Consider the following 24,716-nt stretch of genomic DNA (forward strand, 5'->3'; position numbering starts at 1 on the left):
GTGTGTGTGTGTGTGTGTGTGTAGGGTCTTGCAAAAGAGAGCTGGAGGATCACCAAAGTAAATGATCACTATGAGCTATGTGATTCATACCCAGCAGCTCTAGTTGTCCCAGTAACCATTACTGATGAGGAACTGCGACGTGTCTCCAGCTTTAGGGCCAAAGGACGCATTCCGGTCAGTGTCATGAGACGTTTCTGAATCATCACACGTCATTCTGTGTGTGCACAATTATTCGTCCTCGGGCCTCACCACTGAAGCTATTGGCTTTCCCTGGTTTAGGTGCTATCATGGATTCACCCAGAGAGCCAGGCCGCAGTGGTTCGTGCCAGTCAACCGATGGTGGGCCAGAACGGTCGCCGCTGCAAAGAAGATGAAAAGCTCCTTCAGGCCATTATGGATGCAAACGCCCAATCACACAAAATGTTCATATTTGATGCCAGACCAAGTGTGAATGCTGCAGCTAACAAGGTAAACATGCACTTTCTTTTCAAGTGTCTGTTTTAAATGAAAGGGAAACTTTGAAAGCCTGTGTCCATGTGTATTTTAGATGAAAGGAGGTGGATATGAGAGTGAAGATGCTTATCAGAATGCTGAACTGGTGTTTCTGGATATTCACAACATTCATGTAATGCGTGAGTCTCTACGGAAACTGAAGGAGGTTGTCTATCCCAAAATTGAGGACTCTCATTGGCTTTCCAATCTCGAGTCCACCCACTGGCTGGAGCATATTAAGGTGAGACGAGATTGATCACGTTAATCACCTTTCTCGAATGTTAAGAAACATGATGATGATGATGAAGTTGGCACTGATTGTGTGGTGTGTATGTGTGTGTGTGTGATAGTTGATTCTGGCAGGAGCTTTAAGGATAGCTGATAAGGTGGAGTCTGGGAAAACCTCAGTGGTGGTTCATTGCAGTGACGGCTGGGACAGAACTCCTCAGCTGACCTCACTGGCCCTGATAATGCTGGACTCTCACTACAGAACCATACGAGGCTTTCAGATACTGCTGGAAAAAGAGTGGCTCAGCTTCGGTCACCGCTTCCAACAGGTCAGTCATCCAGTTGTAGTCTACGTGATACAGCAACAAGCAGGACTGTAACGGGATAAAAGGTTTGCTGTATCCCAACTTGCTTATTTGTGAACTCATTCACTATTCCCTATAATAATGACTGCTTTATAGTGTCCTATATAAGTGCACTGTGTCTACACTGGGCACATAACATTATATTGATAGATCAGGCCCGGCTCTACGGGGGTACTAAGCACCCTCAAACGAAATCAATAGCACCATCAGTTAATGCTGTAATAATGGCATTTCATTGCAGATTTGGCAAACTATCCAGTGCTTTATGGTTTGCGCTCTGGAGGTCGGTTTCTATTTCAACATCTTTTGCAGCATTGAGGAATGTAGCCAATCACAAACATATTTGTTGATTTCTGGAACCCAACAGCCAATCAGAGGCATTTAAGTTAGAATCCACTCACCGCTCAAATCACCACAGTTTTTTGTTCAGGTGTTGCGTTCAGCACAAATCATCTCATTATAACAAAGTGTAGACTCGATGTAAATAAGAGATTAATTATGCAGCGTAGAGAACTTCATTGATTATAACGTAACTTTGTGAGATTGCGATGAACAAAGATGAGTGACAGCTTTTAGTGATTATAAAGGGAACGCTCTTGCGCCATAGCAATGGACTGCACAAATATATTATTTATATATATACTGTATATATTGTCAAAAAGGACCTGAAGGACAGAAATCATGCATGAACGAGTCGCTGTGAAACACTGCCTTTGCTAAAGTCCCACGAGGTCTTGAGATTTGTAACTACACATGCTCTTATAAATTTTTAAAAATTGATTTATATATATATATATATATACATATATAGCGAGAGAGAGCACCCTCACTAATTTAAGAAGCACCCTCAGTGATTTGATTCTGAAGCCGCGCCTGTGATAGATGGCCAATTTCTTTATTTCATGTGCTGCACAGCTACTCTAGAAACTAATTTTAGCCTTTCTAATAGAAATACAATTTTCATTCAAATATCATGTGTGAATTATTTGCTATTTTTTAGTCCTATAGAATGTAATATCTAGTTATACACTTAACTTTTAACCATTTATAAAGCTACAAAAACATATGTACACTATCATTCAAAATTTAGAGTCAGTATGATTTTCTTTGTAAAGAAATTAATACTTTTATTCAGAAGGGATGCGTTAAATTGATCAAAAGTGACAGTAAAGGCATTTATAAAATTACAAAAGATGTTTCAAATAAATGCTGTTCTTTTTTTAACTTAATATTCATCATTCTATATTAATCAAAGAATCCTAAAAAAATTGATCACGTTTCCACAAAATTATTAAGAAGCAAAGCTTTTTTCAACATTGATAATAATTAGAAATGTTACTTGAGCTCCAATTCAACATATTAGAATTTTTTGATCATGTGACACTGACAATTTGAGTAATGGCTGATGAAAATTCAGCTTTACCATCACAGGAATAAATTATATTTGAACATATTTTAAAATACAAATAAATAAATGCAGCCTTGGTGAGCATAAGAGACCTCTTTTAAAAATATAAAAAAATCTTACTCACTGAATAGTGTAAAACAGCAGTGTCAGTTATTTTTTTAGTGTTATTATATCATGTTTTGCAGTTATTTTAAGTCAATTTGTTAATTATGAATAAATGATTATTTTTGTGAATATAGAGAGTGGGTCATGGTGATAAGAATCACACAGATGCAGATCGCTCTCCGATCTTCCTGCAGTTCATTGACTGTGTCTGGCAGATGACAAGACAGGTGAGTGCAAAACACCCCAGAGTTACCAGAGCAACCACCTGCCTGTGTCTTCAGTGTATTTTCTATGTCTGTCTGTGTCTGTATAAGTAATAAATATGTGTCTGTTTGTAGTTTCCTGCAGCTTTCGAATTCAATGAGTATTTCCTCATAACAATACTGGATCAACTCTACAGCTGCCTTTTTGGCACATTTCTGTGTAACAGTGAGCAGCAAAGACTCAAAGAGGTAAGAGAGAGAATGGCCATGGGCATAAATGTTTGTACACTTTGTATGCATCTCATTTGCACAGTAATGTAGCGTCTGGACCAATCAGACACACCATTTTTCATTTGATTTAACAAATCAATTATTCATTAGATTAACAAACGTTCACAGACCCCTCACCCAATGATTAATTATTCATATTTCCCCATGAGCTGATTCGCTACAGTAAGTTTGAAAATTAAAGTTTAAAAAGTAGCCTTTAATGGATCAGAATGTAATTTGGCAGATGCTTTTATCTAAAGCAACTTACAGTAAATGATCCTTTGTCATTATGTTAAATTATAAATTCGTGTGAGACTTGTGTTTATTTATAAGATGCTTATATGAGTATGTGTAGGTCTAAGGGACTGTCTGTTTTTGTGTTTAGGAAGTCCCGAAGCACACTGTGTCTTTATGGTCATTTGTGAACAGTCAGCTAGAGGAGTTTGTGAATCCACTGTACGTACATTATCCCTCCCATGTGCTCTTCCCCACCGTCGGTATACGACACCTCCAGCTCTGGGTCACCTATTACATACGCTGGAATCCTCGCATGCGACCACAGGTACACTCCAGGTTTTAATGGATGTGTAGGTGTGGAAATTGTCAGGTTTATTATCTGACTCTGCTAGCTAAAGTTTGCTCACATTCGTCTGATATTTAAAAGACATTTCATTTGGGCTTTTCACACTGCACTTAAACCCCAGGTTATTGTCGTTCTAAACCCTGCGGGTAAAGTTTTGTTTCACACTTGTAATTTAGAAGCGGGGTTAGCACCTCTTTTACCCAGAGTTGTGAAACCCTGCTTGAACATTCATGGAAACACAGTGAGTTGTATAAACAGTTTTCAGCGTTTGAGGGGAAAAATGTCGAATGGTGATGGAAAACGTGAACTGGAATGAAGAAGAGACACTTTAATTCTTGCCTTTAAAGTCCACCCGAAAAGTCAGTTCAGGAAAAACTAAACAGTATTGGACTGCATTTGTCCAATCAATGCCACTGAAACCACAAATAAGAACGCTGACATGGGGTTTAGGAATGTACAGTGTCAACTTATGAATACCCAGGATTAATGGTTAACCCAACGAAAAATTTGAGCAATGTAAAACTTGAATCATGGTAACCCAGAATTACATTTACCCAGGGTTTAGAATGACACAGGGTTAACTATTTCAAATGTGAAAAGCCCTGTTGTGTACTGAGGTTGTGTTACTAAAAAAAAAGTATCTATAGAGTTTTTTTTTTTTTTGTGAATAAATATTACCTAAGCGCATAATTAGTGATGTAATTATATTATCCATCAACTAAACATCTGACATTTTAGTTATCATTTTAAGAACTTATGTGGCTAATGAGGCTTGTGCTGTCTGTTTTGTTTGAAAGTCTCAGTTTGATGAACAATGTGTTTTAGGAGCCTGTCCATCAGTGCTACAAAGAGTTGCTAGCAAAACGGGCAGAGCTTCAGAAGAGGGTGGAAGAGCTGCAGCGCGAGGCGGCCAATCGTACGGCCTCGTCATCCTCTGAGAGGGCAGGGTCTCCTACACGCTCCATCACACCTGTGCAAACTTACGTATAAGTGCTTGACAGCTTTAAGGAATGTAGATCCCCACACACCGTGTGAGCGTGTCACATGGTTCTCATGTTACTTGCAGTGATGCACAACTGATGTAAATTCACACAGTAACATTCACCTCGCTGCTACCAGCTGGCTGGATGGATGGAAGAAGCTTTTAATCACGAAAACTGTTTGATACTAGTATTATATTAATACATTTATTAAGACTATTGAAGCATTAATACATATTAGAAACATTAGGGCTTGTACTCTATGAGCTGTATGTAGTAGAACTCTGTGACTGAGCATCACATGACCAAAGTATTGTGATGTCACTGGGATTCTACCTGCATCATCTTGATGCAGAGGGAAGTTGAGGCCAGTTTTTTCCAAAAGGGTCTGGCTGCAGACTTGCGCTTGCACTCTCAGACTTGCATTCTCATACTTGCACTCTCAGAGCGAGTCCTCAATAAAGAGTGACTTCTGTATGAAAGATATCCCAGCGTCTCCTGGTTTCTGCTTCGACAAGGAAAAAGTTTCCTACAGTTTTGATGCCGTGACCCAGATAGAGCTCCTCACCTGAATCCAGATTGAAACTTCAAGCTCAACAAAGATCTGACTTCGTTCCAGACTGAATCTTTCTGTACAACCAAGGGTTGGTGAGTGCCACTCTATCCAAAAGAACCTTTAAGACCAGTACAAATGTGTTATCCTCTGCGCCGTCAGAGAAGAGTTAACAGACAGCTGTAGGGTTTGGTTAACTAAGTTATCCTCTAAAAAAAAATTATTTTAGAGATGAAGGTTATCCTCTGTTTCGGCAGGGAAGAATTGGAGGACAAGTGAAAGTTTGCGCATTGTGTTCATGGCCATCTGCTTGCCTTGTAGTACATTAAATAATAACTATATATTGAATTTGATCTTTTAATTGCACTTAATGTATCTTAATACATTAAGCCATATTAAGTGTTTATGTTTTTCTACAGGAGGAAAACGCTTAAGGAGAGATTTTGTGCGTTGCGTTCATATTCTGCTGTTCTGTAGCCACGGATTTGCGGGTCTTGTCTTTTTCTTGCAGGACCCTGTACGGTATAGTATAAAATTAGTTTTAATCGTTTAATCACCACCACAGCTTCTTGTCTCCATTGGCAACACGCACGATTTGTGTCGATTGCAAGTGACATCGCAGGTATCGGAGAGTGCAAGTGGCGATTGCAAGTGACATTGTAAGTTAGTTTCTTTTTTCTTGTCTTCACCACCTGGCTACTGTTGTAAAATGTTGAGAGATTCAAACAAAAAGTAATCAATAAATAGAAGAAAATAAAAAAGACTGCAAGTGACTTCGCTAGCGGAAGCGCAAGTGTCTGAGAGTGCAAGTGCAAGGCTGCAGCCAGACCCTTCTTGTTTTTTCAGCCTCAGGGTTTTGCGTAGACTTGTCTTTACTTGAAATTCCAAACTTTCTTGCACTTGTTTAAAATGACTATGTAATGTACTATGTAATCATGTTATAGAATATGCTCTATAATCTAACTTTTGCTTATACATTAACATTGTTGACAAATAAAGTGTTGACTAATTCAGTTGGGAGTCGTCCACAGCAATAAAACATCTGCAGTACCTGGACCTAGCTAATAGATGGTGTTTCGTTCATGTGGGGATGTTTACATTTAGTATGTGTAGTTGTACAGTCTGAGTATAGTAGGATACAACATGTAATTGAATATTGGGAATATTAAATACATGTAATGCGTCACATACTTAAAAAAATGCACAAAGCACCGAAGCTGAGATACAATCTTTTATCTTTTAATCTATAGTGACTGAGAAAACGTCTTAATAACCCCAAACAGTACAAACAGACTGTTTATTTACACATCACATTAAGTTACATTTTTGAAATGGCTCAAAATATTGGCGAACAAGTGCTTGATATAAAAACCATAAAAGTACATAAATACAAGACTATTTACAGTATTTATGTTGGTTTTAATTGCTCTCTGTAGCTGTGAGCCAGCAGCCCTCCTCTGAACTTCACCACTTGCCCCTCTTGCTCCAGTCTTTAGGAGTGAAATGCAGGCATTTGGGATCAATGCGGAGATGGCGTTTCTGCATGGCATGCTCGTGACCTTCCACTATGTCCTCAGACAAGGTGAGGATATATTGACCCTGCAATGGAGAAGAGCAAAACCAATCTGAATTAGCAAAGAATATGACTAATGTTGTCTGACTTTCAACCGCAAAATAATTCCATTTGAGAGCTTAAATAAAGAAAGGTGCATTCTGCTTTCACTGAAAGTGATTTTTTACCTTATAATAATTGATGAGGTTGAGGTATTGAAGAGTTGATATTACATCCTCTTTCTTGACACTTGTGATCTCGCTAATTTCACTAAAAACAACAAAGGCAAGAACACTGCTAGAAAACTGTGCCTACAAAGTATTTCCTTAGTACAATAAAAACAGTGGGCACATACTTGATGGTGATCTGTGGCCGCTCTCCATTCTCTGATTTGAGGTCCATGAGTATCTCCAGAATGGTCTGGGACCAGTATGAACGGTAGGAGAGCAGGCCCAAATCAGACAGAGGTTTCTCTGGGGTGCCTGTCTTTCCTTCCACCTTTGAGAGCTCATAACCTTGGAGACAAGATGTGACGTGAAACAAGGCCCACAACATTCAGGGCTTATTATATTAAATAACATTGTGGCATAAATTATTGACTGAAAATCTGAAAATTGAGCAAAAATGTTGCCTAACTCAATTTAACTAGTCCTGAGAACTGTAAAATTACTCACTGAACTCAATTAGTAGTTTGCCATAGCCTCTTCTCTGATAAGGTGGTAAGGTCAGGATACAGGCCACATTATAGTCTTCTGTTGATTCCTTCTCCTTTAATGAAAGAGAAAAAAAAGACATTTAATATAGTGGCCTCAAAGACTATTTGGACACTTTAGAGACTATCAAACCAAGAGGCGTTCATTTTTTTAGGAAATATAGTACATGCAAATGTTTGAAGGATTAAAAAGCATAAAACAATAGATGCCAGCAGATAAAGAATATACCTTTGAGAAGTAGCCAACGATATGGAAACCCTTAGAGTCATACTCCGTCATAACATAGAAGAGGAAAGGATCGGTGTCGTAGTACAGGGTCTTATGGTCCAGGAAGCATTTGGCCAGTAAGCACAAATTTTGGGAATATGCCTGTGCAGTGAAAGAGCATCAAAGATTTAAAAGACCATCAAGAGACCACAAAGATGTATAGTACGTGCAACAACAGGCGCACTGGACCCTATTAGTGCAAGTAAAACAAAAAAAGTGTCCAAATAGCAACATTTCAATATTCTTTATTAAGTTTAGCCACTTTAACATAGTTTTTTTTTTGTTATTTGTGTCAAATCACTAATCCAAACTCTAATTTTGTCATCTGCCTCTTATTACACACCTTGTTTTTTCTGCCATCTATTTCGAAAAAGGAGATGGTTCCTTTGCGGTAGATCTCATTTCCTGGTGGATGCCGAAGGTTGCATTTCGTCTTTAAAAGTTACAGGAGTAATAATTGTATTAAATGTAATACCAATTATACACAAAATATGTGTAACTATAACATGTTTTTAAGGATGTAGTCACATTTACCATTGCAAATTTTCAATAGGAATCCGTGCAATCAAGAGTTCTGCATGAGGGTGAAAATGTTCTCCAAGCAGATTTTGATGGTGTTCAAGTTGGTCACACAAATTCGCTGCATTGACCAAATTAAATGTGACTTCAGTGTGTGATGTGCCTCATGCATAGCTTTACTACTGACAATGGACGATGCCTGTTTAATTTTGCTTATGTGACCACACCTTAAGCCTAAAGTCTTCAAACTAGTCTTACCAGGTGTCTTTGAAGACATTTGAGGCTCTTGAGGTATTTGAGACAGAATTCACAGAGGTAGAGAATGAGCAGAGAGGTGAGCTCCTGTGGGTATGGAGAGAAGTACCAAGGCTTCAGTCTGTGCCGGCCCAGCTCAATACAGTCTATGTTCTTCATTCGCGTCACAATGTCATCATGACTGCGGTCTGACACCAAACTACCAGTCATGCGTGGGGCAGATGGGATTCCATCTGAACTGTCCTGAGAGTCCTGAGATAAGAGTAGAGTCGGCGAGAATAATATGAACCATCAAAACATGTGAATGTTCTTCATATTTAAAACATGTTTGTGGGTTTCATGTAAACGTTTTTTTTTTTTTTTATGGCAGGTTTACCTGATTTCTTTCCAAAAATATTATGTATTCAGTGCAATGGACTCTATTATTTCATTTACAGAATCCTATCTAGAACCTGATTCTTTAACAGCCATAAGCCTCCATTCTGACAAGACACTCAAACCAAAGCAAAAGCAATGGGAAGTAAAGGAGCCGGACCTCTCCTGGCAGCAAATAGATGGTGGAGCAGCGAGGGCTGTTATTCTGGAACATCTTTACCATCTAGAAAAACACAAGGGGTTGCAAAGCTTTGGGAAATTTGAATGGAGGAAGGTAAGTCATAGTAGAGCAGAAACCAGAATTTCATTGGAAAACATCTGGTTTTTTGGTTGGTCATTTAGTTTTGGTTGGAACGCAGTTCTCACTCTGCTCTCACTAGTAGTCAGTGTTGGTTTCTAATATAACTGTTTGCATAGCACAGAACTTGTATAACACAATATTTCACCTATATACACTGAACAAAAATATAAACGCAACACTTTTGTTTTTGCCCCCATTTTTCATGAGCTGAACTCAAAGATCTAAGACTTTTTCTATGTACACAAAAGGCCTATTTCTCTCAAATATTGTTCACAAATCTGTCTAAATCTGTGTTAGTGAGCACTTCTCCTTTGCCGAGATAATCCCTAATCAGCATCTTGATATGCCACACCTGTGAGGTGGATGGATTATCTCGGCAAAGGAGAAGTGCTCACTAACACAGATTTAGACAGATTTGTGAACAATATTTGAGAGAAATAGGCCTTTTGTGTATATAGAAAAAGTCTTAGATCTTTGAGTTCAGCTCATGAAAAATGGGGGCAAAAACAAAAGTGTTGCGTTTATAATTTTGTTCAGTGTAACTATAGTACTATAGTTAAATAATAGTATAGCAAAGTACCTTCATGAGATAAAAATAATAGAAGTGCCCTAAAATGTCACAATCCTAATTTTAACAGTTGCTTAACATCTTACAGGACCATTGTCATGGTATATTCATGACATGTTGATTTTGAGAACGAGCATTTTTATCTGCAGGACATACCTCGTCTGTCCCTCCACAACTTTTTCTTTTTCTCCCAGGCAGAGGAGGAATAAGATGACGCTGGATGGAGGTTGTGCCATTCTTCCAGGAGGAAGAAGCAAAGGAAATAAAGAAAGGTTTGATTTTTAAAATGATATTTAAAAAAATACTATATAATTAATTTAAAAAATAAATCAATCAATCAATAAAGAAATATATATATATATATATAGAAGAGACAAACTATTCTCGAATTGTTTCAAACACAGTCATTTCTTACTGTAGTGAGAGAGGTGAGTGGTTCATGTTCATCTCTGGATTTAATGCTGAAAGAGGAATCTCTCATTGTGGGATAGACAGAGGCCTGACTCGCCTCCGCAGAACCAGGAAGTGAAGGCACTGGAGTCGCTGCGGTCACTTGTGTTGCCAAAGAGACTGACTCTGCTTTCCTTTTCTGTAAGACCAAACAGAAACAGGACAGCTAGTTTTTCTCTGCATAAAAAGTGAGTGCAATGTTCTTTAAAAGGTAAAATTTAAAAAGTTCTCTAAAATTCATCATACCTAAAAACATAACCATGAGTAAACTTCTGCCACTTACCTCATGAAATAAATAAGGAGTCATGAGAATGTTCTGATTAATGTGGTCTGGCTGTATTAGGAGATTTTACATACAGTTTGCAAAATGAATAGACTTGCTTTAGGAGTAACAAAACATCTTTTTTTTAGTTCCCTGTGCAATAAATACTAAAAATATATCTAGTATTTTAGATGTACATTATAACTTTGCATCTTTCAAAGATTTAATCTTATGTAATTCCTTTTACAATGCTATAATTATTTTGCAATAAATATCTTTAATTTACACATCACATAAAAGGTTCTAAATGCTATGTGCAGTTTAAATCGAGACGAGGCAAAAACTGCATCCCTCACACTGTTTGAAAAGTGTATAATGAGCTTATTCAAATTAGTCTTTAATTCAGCCCATTCATCATAAACTCTTGCTGTGCAGATTGATTGGCAAAAAAGAATGGGCAGGGATCGTCTGTACCGGTGTGGGGAGGGTTTTGCCTCTTGAAGTAGCTGAAGCAGACTGAACATGGAGATCTAGACTCTTCTTCTAAATTTGAACAGAAAGTGAGAGACTGAACAGGATGCAAATTTGAAAACAGCTGCATATGATATACTGTATATCTCTGCCACTGAAGTGGGGGAGTGCTGTTTCTAAGTCTAGAGTCACAGGGTGAAGAGTGGATTCTCCTACCACGTCTCTCTCTGGGGAGCTCGGCCTAGACCCAGGCAGGCCATCCTTCATGGGAGTCTTTGCCTCCTTCTTGGGAAATTGGAGCTTCTTAATATCCAGCCGGTCTGGAGTAACCCACTCGTCCAGGCGCTTATTGACTTCCAACAAACAAAAAAATTTAGTTTTTTTTTTCTTTGAAATTAAAGGCTGAATAAAGGGAATCATGTAATGAGGTAAGTGACCAAATTATTTACCAAAGACCAAAGCTAATAATTAATACTCACAGTCAATATAGTGGACATAGTAAAGCTTTTTCCCATGGATGTCTTTGACACTGAGAATTTCAGCGAAAGCTATGAAGGGACAAAATTATGAATCACTTTTGGTCAAGCAAACAGTTATATCCTTAAATATCTACTTATATATAATATATATATATATATATATATATATATATATACTACTATATAGATAGATAGATAGATAGATATGTTTATTCTTATATTCACATGTAGCTACTTTTGTACACATGAGCGCTGAGTAATGCAGAGAAGCTGCTAGTGTTATGTGTACATTCTATACGCTGCTGTCAGGCTGATACTTACGCCATTCGTCTTCATTTTCTTGATTTTTTCGCAGCACGGGAAGTCGACAGCCCTCGGTGATCTCAACCTATGAGGACATAACGCGATTATAAATGACATCGAACAACAAAGACTGAACAAATGTAATTTAAATAGCCACTAAAACTACATAAGAACCAACTGTCTGTTTACTTACCGAGTGATCCGCCATCTTTTTTTTAATCAGGCGCACACAAAAGTGCGTTACAGAACGCGAGTCGCGTTGATTTTGCATAGAGTGACGCACTAACTGATCTATTATTAAAAAAATGATTTTAGCAGTATGGCTATCTTCTTCTTCTTCGGTTTTATGGCGGGTAGCACCAATGTTTAGTATGGCTATCAATTTTTTTCTTTAGTATTTATATAGTAATATAGTAATTCATATAGTAATTTAAATGTTTGTCGATTTACATGTAGAACAGTGTAGAAAACGTGTCAGGAGCAAATACTAAATACAGTGAGGCTAACTGCGATGAAATGTGGTGATAAATTGAATTAGACATTTAGATGAAAATCTTTATAAAAACGAATAGTTTTTATATGTTTCGTTGTGGCATTTGCTGTCCAATGTCCAGTTTGAACGATTGAAAAGTAAGTAAATTATGTAAAATTTAAAATAATAATAATAAAAATCAGGTATTCTGTTTAGTTTAGTTACTACAGAATGTGCATTTCTTACAAATAGTCTGGATGCATCATGTTCATGTGAGAGCCTTGAAAGTGAACACTAAATGCAGTGAGCAGAGTACCCTTTAACTACAAGAACACAATCCTTATGAAAATTATGGTTAAAAATAGTTGAGGGTAAAATACAAAAAAAAAAAAAAAAGTAAATACAGTGAGGCTAACTGCGATGAAATGTGGTGATAAATTGAATTAGACATTTAGATGAAAATCTTTATAAAAACGAATAGTTTTTATATGTTTCGTTGTGGCATTTGCTGTCCAATGTCCAGTTTGAACGATTGAAAAGTAAGTAAATTATGTAAAATTTAAAATAATAATAATAAAAATCAGGTATTCTGTTTAGTTTAGTTACTACAGAATGTGCATTTCTTACAAATAGTCTGGATGCATCATGTTCATGTGAGAGCCTTGAAAGTGAACACTAAATGCAGTGAGCAGAGTACCCTTTAACTACAAGAACACAATCCTTATGAAAATTATGGTTAAAAATAGTTGAGGGTAAAATAAAAAAAAAAAAAAAAAGAGTGTATAGTAGTGTTATCTAACTATTTATTGGAATCTGACATATATGCCTGCTGAAATTTTTATTTTTTTCTTGTTCATCTTTTCTGTTCTTTTTACAGCTCTAAGTAACTTAAATGGGGATTATCCTGCCGGAAATCACTAGTAATCATATTAAAGATTCCTTGAATATCACCACTGTAATTCGTACAACTGTAATTATACAATTACTACAATTATTTCTAGAATACAACTACGTTCTCTACATTCCTCATGGGGGCTATAGCTTCTGATATACACCATTCTGTCACCTTTTCTGTTTAGTTTTGCTCTAGAGACTCTACAAGGAAAATTCACATTTCCCGTCTGAGCCATAATGGAGCCATAACAGTCGTACTCTTTCCAGTTTCACACGAATGCACAAGAAAGGGTGAGATCTCTACATCACAAACACGTCACAAATAAACAATGCGTAGTTTTCTTAGAGAGGCGGGACGAGCTCTTTGATTGGTGCAGATTTTTCAAACCCATTGTTCCCGCCCATCGGCGCTGGCACCTGATTGGCTGTTGAGTCTTTCCTTTGTAGTCACAGGTCGCATCCGGTTCGTGAGCCGACGACTGAGATACAAAAAGGAGAAAGCAAAAATTCTCACCAGGAGCCGAAAAACGGAGAAATTAAATCAGTTTTTTAGTTATTCTTTTTACGTATTAGTTTATATGTTGTTCAAATCATGAGTTTAAGCCACTGATGTTTTTTATAATAGTATTCGCAGAGCAGTTTTAAATGGTTGGATCCATTTTATTTGTCGGGATTAAGTGCCGTTTTAATTGGGATTGAATCTGCTCAGGTCTCACTTTATCGCATGTGTTAAAGGTCGTCTGCGCGTAAGTGTGTTTATATTTTATCAGTAGCGGTAACTGTGTTTGTGGGGTTGGTGATGGCCACATCGGCCCTGTACGCCTGCACCAAGTGTAACCAGCGGTTCCCGTTTGAGGAGTTGTCGCAGGGCCAGCAGCTCTGCAAGGTGAGAGCGCACATGCACGTACTGTTTACATGCGTCTAAAGAGTCTGGAGTAAATGTATGTGTCCTAGCGAGTTGTGTACGCGTTAATTGTGAACTACAGAAGCATTCAGACATTATGTTTAAGCTAATACACCACTGCTGGTGTTTTAACCCGTTTATGTTTTAAAATACAGTCCATCAGTCATACATGTAATTGTAATAAGCTGCACTGCCCTTGTTAGATTCTATGTGGCCTGTATGTATACACCTACATACACAGAACACTCATCTAAGCACCATGCTGGAGGAATCACATTTAAAGTTAATCCCGTGTCATTGGTATTTTCTTCCTTGCAGGAGTGTCGGATCGCACACCCTATAGTGAAATGCACCTACTGCAGGTCAGAGTTTCAGCAGGAGAGGTACGACAGATACACAACCAGGGATGGGAAAATAATTCTTTGCCCACCAGCCACATTGGCTCGTAAAACATCTGTTCTAATGGAAATCTTTCTTTTTCTCAGCAAAACCAACACTATCTGTAAGAAATGTGCACAGAATGTCAAACAGTTTGGGACGGTAAATTCACATGACAGTATGTATCTTCAAATAACTGGAAATCCCACGGATGTGTGCGCTAACGCGTATTTTTTTTAAAACAATTTCAGCCAAAGCCATGTCAGTACTGTAACATTATTGCTGCATTCATTGGGACCAAATGTCAGCGCTGCACCAACTCTGAGAAGAAGTACGGCCCTCCACAGACCTGCGAACAGTGCAAGCAGCAGTGTGCCTTCGACAGGAAGGACGAGGGAAGGAGAAAGGTGACCAATCACTCATGCACTTCTTATTCAGTCTTATTGCTCATCCACACACTCTGGCTGTGTTCTCTCACACTACGTGTGTGATGTGATTCACTCCGCTCTGACAGATTGGAGAGTCACTGTTTTCAGATTTTAACACATTGAAGGCAAGAGCTTAGAGTTCTGTTCAGCATCAAACGCTCAATCATGTCTGTCATTAATTACTGGACAAGTTGCATACAACTGCTGTTGGTTTAGAAACAACACAGAGCTGAATCATTAAAGCTCACTCCTCCCACTGATCAGCCAGCTTTACTGATTTATTATCAGCAAGGTATTGCATTGTTTGTGTATAGTGGAATAGTAGTGGAAACGCTTGCCATTATGTCTGTAAGGCAGTAAAAATATGAGATAATTATTATTATTTTTTTATAGGACAACCTGTTTGAAAACATAATTCAAATGCAAATCCATTTGGCGATGCTAGTGGTGCAGAAATTCTCTTCACCTTTAAAAGATTCACACCATGTAGATGTTATGCTCGCATCCTGAATTTGATTGTAGCCCACAGCTGCAGTTTTGACTTTATGCAAGCAACCAAGACAGCACTGTTTTTGTTTTTTTCATTTAGCACTATTCTTTGTCTTGATTTTCTGTTGTAATGGGATTATTGAAAATGACAGTGCTTTATAGCAAGCCGTTTTAGCTTAAAATATTCCCAGCGTTACTCGTCGTAATTGCATTTTTACTAGTAACAATTCAATTAGAGAGCTCTCTAAATCAATTATTACTAATAAAAATTGCATTAAAGAGCTCTGCAATTGTAATTCTTTTTAGTAGGAATTGAATTGTAGAGCTCTCTAATTGAATTCTTACTAGTAAGAATGTAATTGCAGATATCTAATTCAATTAGAGAGCTCTCTAATTCAATTGTTACTAGTAAGAACTGAATTAGAGAGCTCTCTAATTCAGTTCTTACTAGTAAGAATGCAATAGCAGAGCTCTCTAATTCAGTTCTTACTAGTAAGAATGCAATTGCAGAGCTCTCTAATTGAAATTGTATCTAGTAAAAATGTATTTAGAGAGCTCTCTAATTGGCATTGTTACTAGTAAGAATTTAACTGTAGAGCTCTCTAATTGAATTGTTACTAGTAAAAATGCAATTACGACTAGTAACGCTGGGAATATTTTAAGCTAAAACGGCTTGCTGAATATCTGAGATGTGCTGAAAATCTGAGAAGAACACTAAAAGCCCAGGTATACTTCACTTTCCGTTCCATCTCGCACATAGCCACGTCCTCGCAGATTTCAAATTATACTCAATCGCGTATATGGACAAGTTCGACACATGCACAGTACCAGCTAGTAGACTCGTTCTGTCCCAACATTTACCTCGCTCCTGCGCTGTTGTATGCAGACTGTCCACACAGTCACAAAAATTAGGCTGCGTGCGGACACTTTTAATGATTAAAATCGCGTGGACCATTGCATACTTTGGGCTTTAGCTGAACTTTTGCAGCACCCGTTTGCTCACCCAAAAATGAAAATTCTGTCATTAACACACCCTCAAGTTGTTCCAAACCAAAGAAGATATTTTGAAAAATGTTGGCAACGTTGGCAACCCCGTTAGCCATTGACTTCCATATTTTTTTTTTTCCACACTATGGAAGTCAATGGCTACCGTGGCTACCGGGGTTACCAACTTTCTTAAAAATGTTCTTTTGTTTTCAACAGAAGAAAGAAACTCCTACAGTTTTGGAACAACTTGAGGGTGAGTAAATAATGACAGAAAAAATAAATACAAATAAGAATTAATTCAAAACATGAAATACTATAATATTGTATAAATAATACTAAAATAAGACTGAGCACACTTAATGCAGATGTCAATTATATCTTTCTGCAGGTGGATGGGAAGCTCTTGTGTTGGCTCTGCACGCTCTCATATCGCCGTGTTCTACTAAAAACGAAAGAGCAGCGGAAAGGCCTTGGCTCTTCCCACTCTAACTCCTCTTCCCTCAGTGAGAAAGAACATCAGAGACACCATCATCACCATCAGCACCACAGACATGGAAGTTCGCATCACAAGTAAGCATGAATGATATAATACAGATACAAGCAACCAAAGTGCATCGGCGTCCAGTCACAAGAATACAGACTTGTTTATTGAAAATCCTTACAAAAATGCTGTCCCGTGGATGTGTTTCAGAATAAGTGGTACTTTAAGTCCAGAGCAGGATCAGGGACTGTGGAAGCAGAGGTGAGATGCATTTGTTTTTACATACACATAGGTGGCATGCCATTTGTATTTGACTGTAGTTTAATATTTAGGATGACCAGTGTGTTTTGTCCATGCTGTGAGATTGTGTTAAGGTGTATTGACTCTAATTCGCTTCTCTAGAGCTCTCTAATTCAGTTCTTACTAGTAAGAATGCAATAGCAGAGCTCTCTAATTCAGTTCTTACTAGTAAGAATGCAATTGCAGAGCTCTCTAATTGAAATTGTATCTAGTAAAAATGTATTTAGAGAGCTCTCTAATTGGCATTGTTACTAGTAAGAATTTAACTGTAGAGCTCTCTAATTGAATTGTTACTAGTAAAAATGCAATTACGACTAGTAACGCTGGGAATATTTTAAGCTAAAACGGCTTGCTGAATATCTGAGATGTGCTGAAAATCTGAGAAGAACACTAAAAGCCCAGGTATACTTCACTTTCCGTTCCATCTCGCACATAGCCACGTCCTCGCAGATTTCAAATTATACTCAATCGCGTATATGGACAAGTTCGACACATGCACAGTACCAGCTAGTAGACTCGTTCTGTCCCAACATTTACCTCGCTCCTGCGCTGTTGTATGCAGACTGTCCACACAGTCACAAAAATTAGGCTGCGTGCGGACACTTTTAATGATTAAAATCGCGTGGACCATTGCATACTTTGGGCTTTAGCTGAACTTTTGCAGCACCCGTTTGCTCATCCAAAAATGAAAATTCTGTCATTAACACACCCTCAAGTTGTTCCAAACCAAAGAAGATATTTTGAAAAATGTTGGCAACCAAACAGTTGCCGTTAGCCATTGACTTCCATATTTTTTTTTTTCCACACTATGGAAGTCAATGGCTACCGGCAACTGTTTGGTTACCAACTTTCTTAAAAATGTTCTTTTGTTTTCAACAGAAGAAAGAAACTCCTACAGTTTTGGAACAACTTGAGGGTGAGTAAATAATGACAGAAAAAATAAATACAAATAAGAATTAATTCAAAACATGAAATACTATAATATTGTATAAATAATACTAAAATAAGACTGAGCACACTTAATGCAGATGTCAATTATATCTTTCTGCAGGTGGATGGGAAGCTCTTGTGTTGGCTCTGCACGCTCTCATATCGCCGTGTTCTACAAAAAACGAAAGAGCAGCGGAAAGGCCTTGGCTCTTCCCACTCTAACTCCTCTTCCCTCAGTGAGAAAGAACATCAGAGACACCATCATCACCATCAGCACCACAGACATGGAAGTTCGCATCACAAGTAAGCATGAATGATATAATACAGATACAAGCAACCAAAGTGCATCGGCGTCCAGTCACAAGAATACAGACTTGTTTATTGAAAATCCTTACAAAAATGCTGTCCCGTGGATGTGTTACAGAATAAGTGGTACTTTAAGTCCAGAGCAGGATCAGGGACTGTGGAAGCAGAGGTGAGATGCATTTGTTTTTACATACACATAGGTGGCATGCCATTTGTATTTGACTGTAGTTTAATATTTAGGATGACCAGTGTGTTTTGTCCATGCTGTGAGATTGTGTTAAGGTGTATTGACTCTAATTCGCTTCTCTTGTGTAGCATTCAGAAGGAAACGCCAAAGAAAAAACCCAAACTAGAGACAAAGCCATCCAATGGAGACAGGTATTTACTTCTCACTGTAATCGTCTCTCTATCTGTCTGTCTCTGTCCATCCAGACTGGCTGACAAATTCTCTCCTTAAATATTAAATGCATTTCTTTTTCTTTCCCTCCAGTAGTTCAATCACTCAGTCGATGGATTCTGGAGGCACGGATAACTTCATCTTGATCAGTCAACTGAAAGAGGAAGTGATGTCATTGAAGCGCATGCTCCAGCAGAGAGACCAGACCATCCTTGAGAAAGACAGGAAGGTAACTTGTGATGTTACTTCCTGGCTTTGGTGCAACATGCACATGGAATGTTCACATTTTGTAGCTGCAGCTCTTTCGGGCTACAGTAGGACTCACTGAATCAGAATCATGTGACTCAAACGGTCCTCATATTTTCATAAAGGACAAACTCTGAAAGCAGATGCTGAAAATAGTACATAGATATTGATGGATGCATAAATGTGTTCATTAACACATTAATAGACTTGTCTCTCTGAGCTCCATTCCGTTGTCTGATCAGCCATTCACTTCACAGTCCATTTCCTGCCCGATGTCATAATTATGCTCAAATGCTTGAGCTGTTATTAGAAGTCCATAAGTAAAAGTAGGGAGTAACGATATGAAAATTTCTTATCACGATTATAGTGACCAAAATTATCACGGTATTGTTAAAATGTGCTGGAGATGTTCAAAAAGTATTGACACATAAATCACTTTTGTTTGCATAATCACTAAAACAATAACATTGCCAATGATGTTCGGATTTTAAATGACAACTTGACAGACAACAGTTTAATAGCATGTTGAAATATCTAATGTAAATGTTCAAATAAAGCTTTGAAAAAGTTTCATAAAAAGGTAAACCTCACATTTCGGCCTTTAAATAAAGAAAAGATATAAGTCAAAATGATAATTGTTTAATAAATGATTATATGTATTTTATTTAAAGTTTCTGAAGACAGTCAGAACCTTCATAGGTACATTCATATAATTAATTCATTCATATATTCATTTGTATAATTCCCTTAGCACTCTTTTAAAACCTCCCAGCTTTTCCGCCCTGTTTTCACTCAAAACGAAACTACTCTGCATGCTGTGCGCACGTGAGACTGTTACTTAAAACTGCTTTATGCTGGACAGTATTTATTTATCATGAGTTGTTCAAATCGCGGTAATCTAATACGGTTTTAATGATAATTAAAATATGAAACTGTAATACTAACCGTGGGGAATTTTATCATGATTTATAGTCAAACCGGTAATCGTTACATCCCTAAAGTAAAGATATAAAGATTTCATTGATGTGGATTTGGGTTTGCATTTGTGTGACAATTGTCTTTTGACAACTTTGGAAAAATGTATATTTTGAAAAGATTATTTCATAACTTTGTTTACTGTTCCAGCTGACGGAGCTGAAAGCAGACTTTCAGTATCAGGAGTCAAATATGCGGGTGAAAATGAACAACATGGAGAAAGCGCACAAAGAGGCCATGGAACAACAACAGGTCACTTACACAGTACACTCTTCATCACACGTTAGAATTCATAATTCAAGTGGTAATAAGAACAAGTCAACAATATTTTTTATTATTTTCATGCTGTGGGAAATGTCTGTTAGTGTTTTGATGAGCACTTTGAGAAATTACCGTTCTTAAGTTTTGGGGTTGCTTTGATTTGTTTTTAGTGTTTTTGAAAGAAGTCTCTTGTGCTCACCAAGACTACATTGTTCAAAAATACAGTAAAATTACTAATATTGTGAAATAATATTACTATTTTAAATAACAGATTTCTATTTGAATAGGTTTTAAAATGTAATTTATTTGTTTGATGGTAAAGCTGAATTTTCAGCAGCCATTACTCCAGTCTTCAGTATTACGTCCTCATAAATCATTCTAATATGCTGATTTGCTGCTCAAGAAACATTTATATAAACAGTTTTGCTGTTTAATATTTTTGTGGAAACCACAATTCTTTTTTTTTGTTTTGGTTCTTTGAATAGAAAGTTATAAAACAGCATTTGTTTGAAACTTATCAATTCAATTTTGATCAATTTCATGCATTCTTGCAGTAGTAAGTATATATTTATTAAAAAAAAAAATCTTACTGAGTGCAAACTTTTGAACTATAGACCCTTTGGTGTTATCAGATAATAATGCAATATGAAAAAACTTATGAGCATCATATGAGACAATGTCATACGATAAGTATCGTAAGTACGACTTGCCGAAAATAAAATCTATAGATAAAATACTTAAAGCATATCACAGTGCTAGTTTAAACATTTAACCTAGATAAATGTGCACTATTAGGCGCATATCCAATCGTTTGTGCGGAGAGTGGAAGCTGAAGCGCGCTTCAGGACATCAGTGGAAACAAATGTGCTGTCATTTTTGCTCATACAGGTAAGAATAATACATCATTCGGAACTGTAAAGGGTCTATTTGTGTGCACGCACAATATCAACAAAACGTTGTGCTTTTGTCAAATAAAGAAAACAAATAGGATGCGCTTGCCTTCTCGGTGTTGAACAGGAGCACTTCACAAAAATGAACCAATAACGAATATTTTCCTTACAGATGATGAATATATCTATAGAAAGCTTTAAATGACCACAAAACGAAATAATTCAAATCCAAAAAAACTCTTTCATTATGTAATCCGTAAAGATCTTCAGCTGGGTCTCGGTACGGTTGTTTGGTCCGCACCCGAGTGCGCTTGCTGTATTCACACCTGCCAAAAAGGTCCGCACCAAGAGGGGAAACGAACTTGAGTTCGATTCAATCGAACCAAACAAGACAGGTGTGAATACACCCTAAATAAACTCTTGTCTTTTATGGATTATGGTTTGGTTACGAGTCTTAAGATTTCTCATGCATGCCCACCTAATCAGAAATTGGGGAACAAGTTAACTAACGACTAGCACCTAAACATACAGTATCTCACAGAAGTGAGTACACCCCTCACATTTTTGTAAATATTTTATTATATCTTTTCATGTAACAACACTGAAGAAATGACACTTTGCTACAATGTAAAGTAGTGAGTGTACAGCTTGTATAACAGTGTAAATTTGCTTCTGTGAGATACTGTAAAGGAAACCGTTTGTGTCATCTCGCTTTCTACAATTGCCATAAATGCAATTGTGAGAGGGAACAGTGAAGGCCCATGTTATGTGTCAGGTGTGTGTTCAAGTAGTTGCATTTGCTTACAATTGCCACTGTTTGTACATAGTTATAGGCATCTAAAGATTTATTTGCCCTCAGTTTCTATTTACTATACACGCTAGGTTTCTCTATCTGGTAGGTGTGTCAGGCCACTCCTGTCAGATCGTCCATCCATTGAGTGAGTGTGAACGCATCGGCCAATCTGGTTCCTTCAGTTAAAGTTAACATTTTCAAATAACAATTGCGGTCCCGGACAGTGAGTGACATTACATATTCAGATCAAATCGTATTTTCTCCAGTCATTGGTTAAAAAACAAGCAAACAAAACTTACTAGCTAGCGTTAGTGAAGCGGTCGGGAATCTTTCTGCCTCCACGTAAGCTCCGCCCATAAACAAACGTCACAATGGCACTGGCCAAGAAAGCACAGCAGTGTCTCTACTTCCTCCGCAAACTGAGAAGAGCCAGAGCCCCGGCCCCCATCATGTGCACCTTCTACAGAGGCACCATCGATGAGCTCTTTAGCTCTTTATCACTTTAACAGACTGATAAGCTCATTTTGCACTACACATTATATCTTCACAGTTGTTTATATCACTGGTTTGCACTCTAACTGCCATGTGCCTTATGCCACTATCTCTTTTTTTTTTTACACAATGTCCTTATTATATAGTGTATAGGTTGTATTTTATATATTTTTTAAACTGTATTTATCTGTATTATGTCTACTGTTAGTGTTAAGTGTTAACTGTATGCACCAAGGGTCTGAGAGTAACGCAATTTAAATTCTCTGTATGTATGTACTGTACATGTGGAAGAATTGACAATAAAGCAGACTTTGACTTTTGACTTTGAACTCTCTGTAGCGAGAGGTGACCTGACAAGGCTTGCAGTAGATTGCCAAACTCTAGGAGCGGAGGCTATAATATGACGACTCTCTAAACGAGAGGAGGCCTAACTACACCCCATGCATAGGATATTGTGCAAGAAGGCTCACAGAGAGCCTGCAACATGATGTCCTAGTGGAGCTCTTCAATTCTCTGTATGTATGTGCTGTACATGTGGCAGAATTGACAAAGCAGACTTTGACTTTGACCATGTTTACTAACTGAAAAAGGGTCTATAGTCTTCATATTTTTCACCAATTGGTTTTGTTTGTGTTTGTCTCTCAGGCGAAGAACAGAGAATTGATGAAACAAGTTGCTGCACTCTCAAAAGGCAAGAAGTTTGACCGCAGCAGCAGCTCACTGCTGTTACCATAGCAATGACCTCACGCCATAACAATGACCCCTTGCCCCGATGTGTCATTACTGTGAGGAAGCTTCACCCTCCATTGCTCACAGATTCTCTGTGTTGTGTTTTATTATTCTGGTGATGTCACATATGCAAACATTTCTAATTATTATTATAATTGTTTTATTTTCTTTGGCTATTCTCAGCGGTTTTAGTAATCACATGTATTTACAAAACAGGAATAACTGTATAGAGCCATTTCAGGAGCCCTGGCTGAACCCAGCCTCAGATCTCATATGCAAAACATTTCAGAACTTCTGAAAACTGACTGAAAGGAAAGCAGAAGAGCTGTCAACAAATGTATGGAAATGTTATGAATTGAACGTGTCAGATATGCTGAACAGTTTTTATAGATGCTAAATTCATCTCTTTCTTTCTCTCTCTCTCTCTCTCTCTCTCTCTCTCTCGCGCTCGTTTCTCTTTTATTCTGGTGATGTCACATATGCAAACATTTCTAATTATTATTATAATTGTTTTATTTTCTTTGGCTATTCTCAGCGGTTTTAGTAATCACATGTATTTACAAAACAGGAATAACTGTATAGAGCCATTTCAGGAGCCCTGGCTGAACCCAGCCTCAGATCTCATATGCAAAACATTTCAGAACTTCTGAAAACTGACTGAAAGGAAAGCAGAAGAGCTGTCAACAAATGTATGGAAATGTTATGAATTGAACGTGTCAGATATGCTGAACAGTTTTTATAGATGCTAAATTCATCTCTTTCTTTCTCTCTCTCTCTCTCTCTCTCTCTCTCTCTCGTGCTCGTTTCTCTTTTGCTCTCTCTCTCTCACTCATGGAAAGACTGTATTACTTGCATGTCTTACTGCCTGGTCAACTGTGGTTTTGTATATGAACTGATTTCTCTGTTTTGTTTGGCTTCGTATTAGTGATATTTCAGAGATGAATTTCGCAGTTCTGTATGAGACACTGCTGTTTTAGTGAGTGAGGGCTCTCTTATGTCTCCCCTCCCCACCATGCATTCTCATATTTTTACTGTCAGACACTTTTGTACTTTGTTTTCTTCAACATGGACGTTTCAGGAATATTAAAGCTAGTAAAAACCTCAGTTTGTGTGTCTGTCCTCTTTATTGATGTATTAAAAGTGGTGGGAAGTACCCTGCTTATAGCCTTTGTAATTCTGAAAACACATTATTAGCTTCTTGAGGTGTGTTTGATTAGGGTTGGAGCTAAACTGCAGGACAGAGGCTCTTCAGGATGGCCACGTTTGTTCTGGTTTTGGTAAAGTAAGACAACAAAACAAATTAAAATTATGAAGCCTGAATAAAAATGCTGATAAAATCCATGCTGACCATTCGTGGTTTCTTTAATGTAAATACAGCGGGTCGCCTCATGGGGGCCGACGTCGTGCATGAGATCACATGACTAGTTATTCACTTGTGGAATAGATTAATAATGACCGATTGTGAAGAGCGCATTTCTACAATGGCATCTGTAACAGGCAACTTTTGCATCCATGCTGCTAGGTGTCAGTGTAGGTCCAAGACTTGCACTGGTCTGCGCAACAGGAATATAAAAATTGTTGGTCTTCGATCCTGCATCTTAGACGCTGTTACTTTCGCTTCTTCGCTGCAATGTTTGTCCCGCAGCCGCCACCGTAACCGCC

At 37.7% G+C, this 24,716-nt stretch overlaps 3 protein-coding genes across 6 annotated transcripts in view; 2 read left to right on the plus strand and 1 right to left on the minus strand.

The window, feature by feature from the left end:
• Positions 1-5,058, plus strand: part of LOC107680397 (myotubularin-related protein 2) — a 12,474-nt gene extending 7,416 nt beyond the window's left edge. Inside the window, exons 9-16 of the mRNA XM_016476277.1 lie at positions 25-174; positions 280-468; positions 548-733; positions 843-1,049; positions 2,733-2,825; positions 2,937-3,050; positions 3,457-3,633; positions 4,480-5,058. Coding sequence (XP_016331763.1) covers positions 25-174; positions 280-468; positions 548-733; positions 843-1,049; positions 2,733-2,825; positions 2,937-3,050; positions 3,457-3,633; positions 4,480-4,644 — 1,281 coding nt within the window. The 3' untranslated portion in view covers positions 4,645-5,058. The remainder of the gene's footprint in view (positions 1-24; positions 175-279; positions 469-547; positions 734-842; positions 1,050-2,732; positions 2,826-2,936; positions 3,051-3,456; positions 3,634-4,479) is intronic.
• A 1,057-nt stretch (positions 5,059-6,115) lies between these two features.
• Positions 6,116-11,990, minus strand: LOC107680373 (histone acetyltransferase KAT5-like). Of its 2 annotated transcripts, XM_016476233.1 has the most exons (15): positions 11,896-11,990; positions 11,721-11,787; positions 11,400-11,468; positions 11,137-11,273; positions 10,924-10,992; positions 10,153-10,326; positions 9,894-9,974; positions 9,029-9,091; positions 8,497-8,745; positions 8,063-8,152; positions 7,681-7,821; positions 7,414-7,507; positions 7,095-7,254; positions 6,928-7,009; positions 6,116-6,786 (listed from the first exon to the last, which is right to left on the minus strand). In XM_016476233.1, exons 1-15 carry the CDS (start codon positions 11,971-11,973, stop codon positions 6,652-6,654), a joined length of 1,689 nt encoding a protein of 562 aa, XP_016331719.1. In that variant the 5' UTR covers positions 11,974-11,990; the 3' UTR covers positions 6,116-6,651. The 2 variants fall into 2 exon arrangements, with proteins under 2 accessions (XP_016331719.1, XP_016331720.1); XM_016476234.1 differs by lacking the exon at positions 10,924-10,992.
• A 1,061-nt stretch (positions 11,991-13,051) lies between these two features.
• On the plus strand, positions 13,052-23,289 carry LOC107680374 (protein FAM76B). Of its 3 annotated transcripts, none has more exons than XM_016476235.1 (12): positions 13,052-13,144; positions 13,254-13,359; positions 13,839-13,954; positions 14,291-14,355; positions 14,458-14,512; positions 14,602-14,757; positions 16,643-16,824; positions 16,946-16,996; positions 18,587-18,649; positions 18,762-18,897; positions 20,040-20,141; positions 22,971-23,289. In XM_016476235.1, exons 1-12 carry the CDS (start codon positions 13,067-13,069, stop codon positions 23,058-23,060), a joined length of 1,200 nt encoding a protein of 399 aa, XP_016331721.1. In that variant the 5' UTR covers positions 13,052-13,066; the 3' UTR covers positions 23,061-23,289. The 3 variants fall into 3 exon arrangements, with proteins under 3 accessions (XP_016331721.1, XP_016331723.1, XP_016331722.1); XM_016476237.1 differs by lacking the exons at positions 16,643-16,824; positions 16,946-16,996 and adding exons at positions 18,087-18,268; positions 18,390-18,440; XM_016476236.1 differs by lacking the exons at positions 13,052-13,144; positions 13,254-13,359 and adding an exon at positions 13,507-13,613.
• The last annotated feature ends 1,427 nt before the right edge of the window (positions 23,290-24,716 follow it).

Source organism: Sinocyclocheilus anshuiensis, unplaced genomic scaffold (assembly GCF_001515605.1).
Source record: "Sinocyclocheilus anshuiensis isolate Anshui unplaced genomic scaffold, SAMN03320099.WGS_v1.1 scaffold1262, whole genome shotgun sequence".
Classification (NCBI taxonomy): domain Eukaryota; kingdom Metazoa; phylum Chordata; class Actinopteri; order Cypriniformes; family Cyprinidae; genus Sinocyclocheilus; species Sinocyclocheilus anshuiensis.

Bases quoted from the DNA above. Each gene is read 5' to 3' on its own strand.
- LOC107680373 (XM_016476233.1), bottom strand. From the start codon at position 11,973: ATGCAAAATCAACGCGACTCGCGTTCTGTAACGCACTTTTGTGTGCGC. The intron at 10,993-11,136 runs GTAGGAGAATCC...GTTCAAATTTAG, and splicing joins GCTCCCCAGAGAGAGACGTG to AAGAAGAGTCTAGATCTCCA. The intron at 8,153-8,496 runs GTAAGACTAGTT...TAACTTTTAAAG, and splicing joins AATGTCTTCAAAGACACCTG to ACGAAATGCAACCTTCGGCA.
- LOC107680374 (XM_016476235.1), top strand. From the start codon at position 13,067: ATGGGGATTATCCTGCCGGAAATCACTAGTAATCATATTAAAGATTCC. The intron at 14,758-16,642 runs GTGACCAATCAC...ATCTTTCTGCAG, and splicing joins AGGACGAGGGAAGGAGAAAG to GTGGATGGGAAGCTCTTGTG. The intron at 16,825-16,945 runs GTAAGCATGAAT...GATGTGTTTCAG, and splicing joins CATGGAAGTTCGCATCACAA to AATAAGTGGTACTTTAAGTC.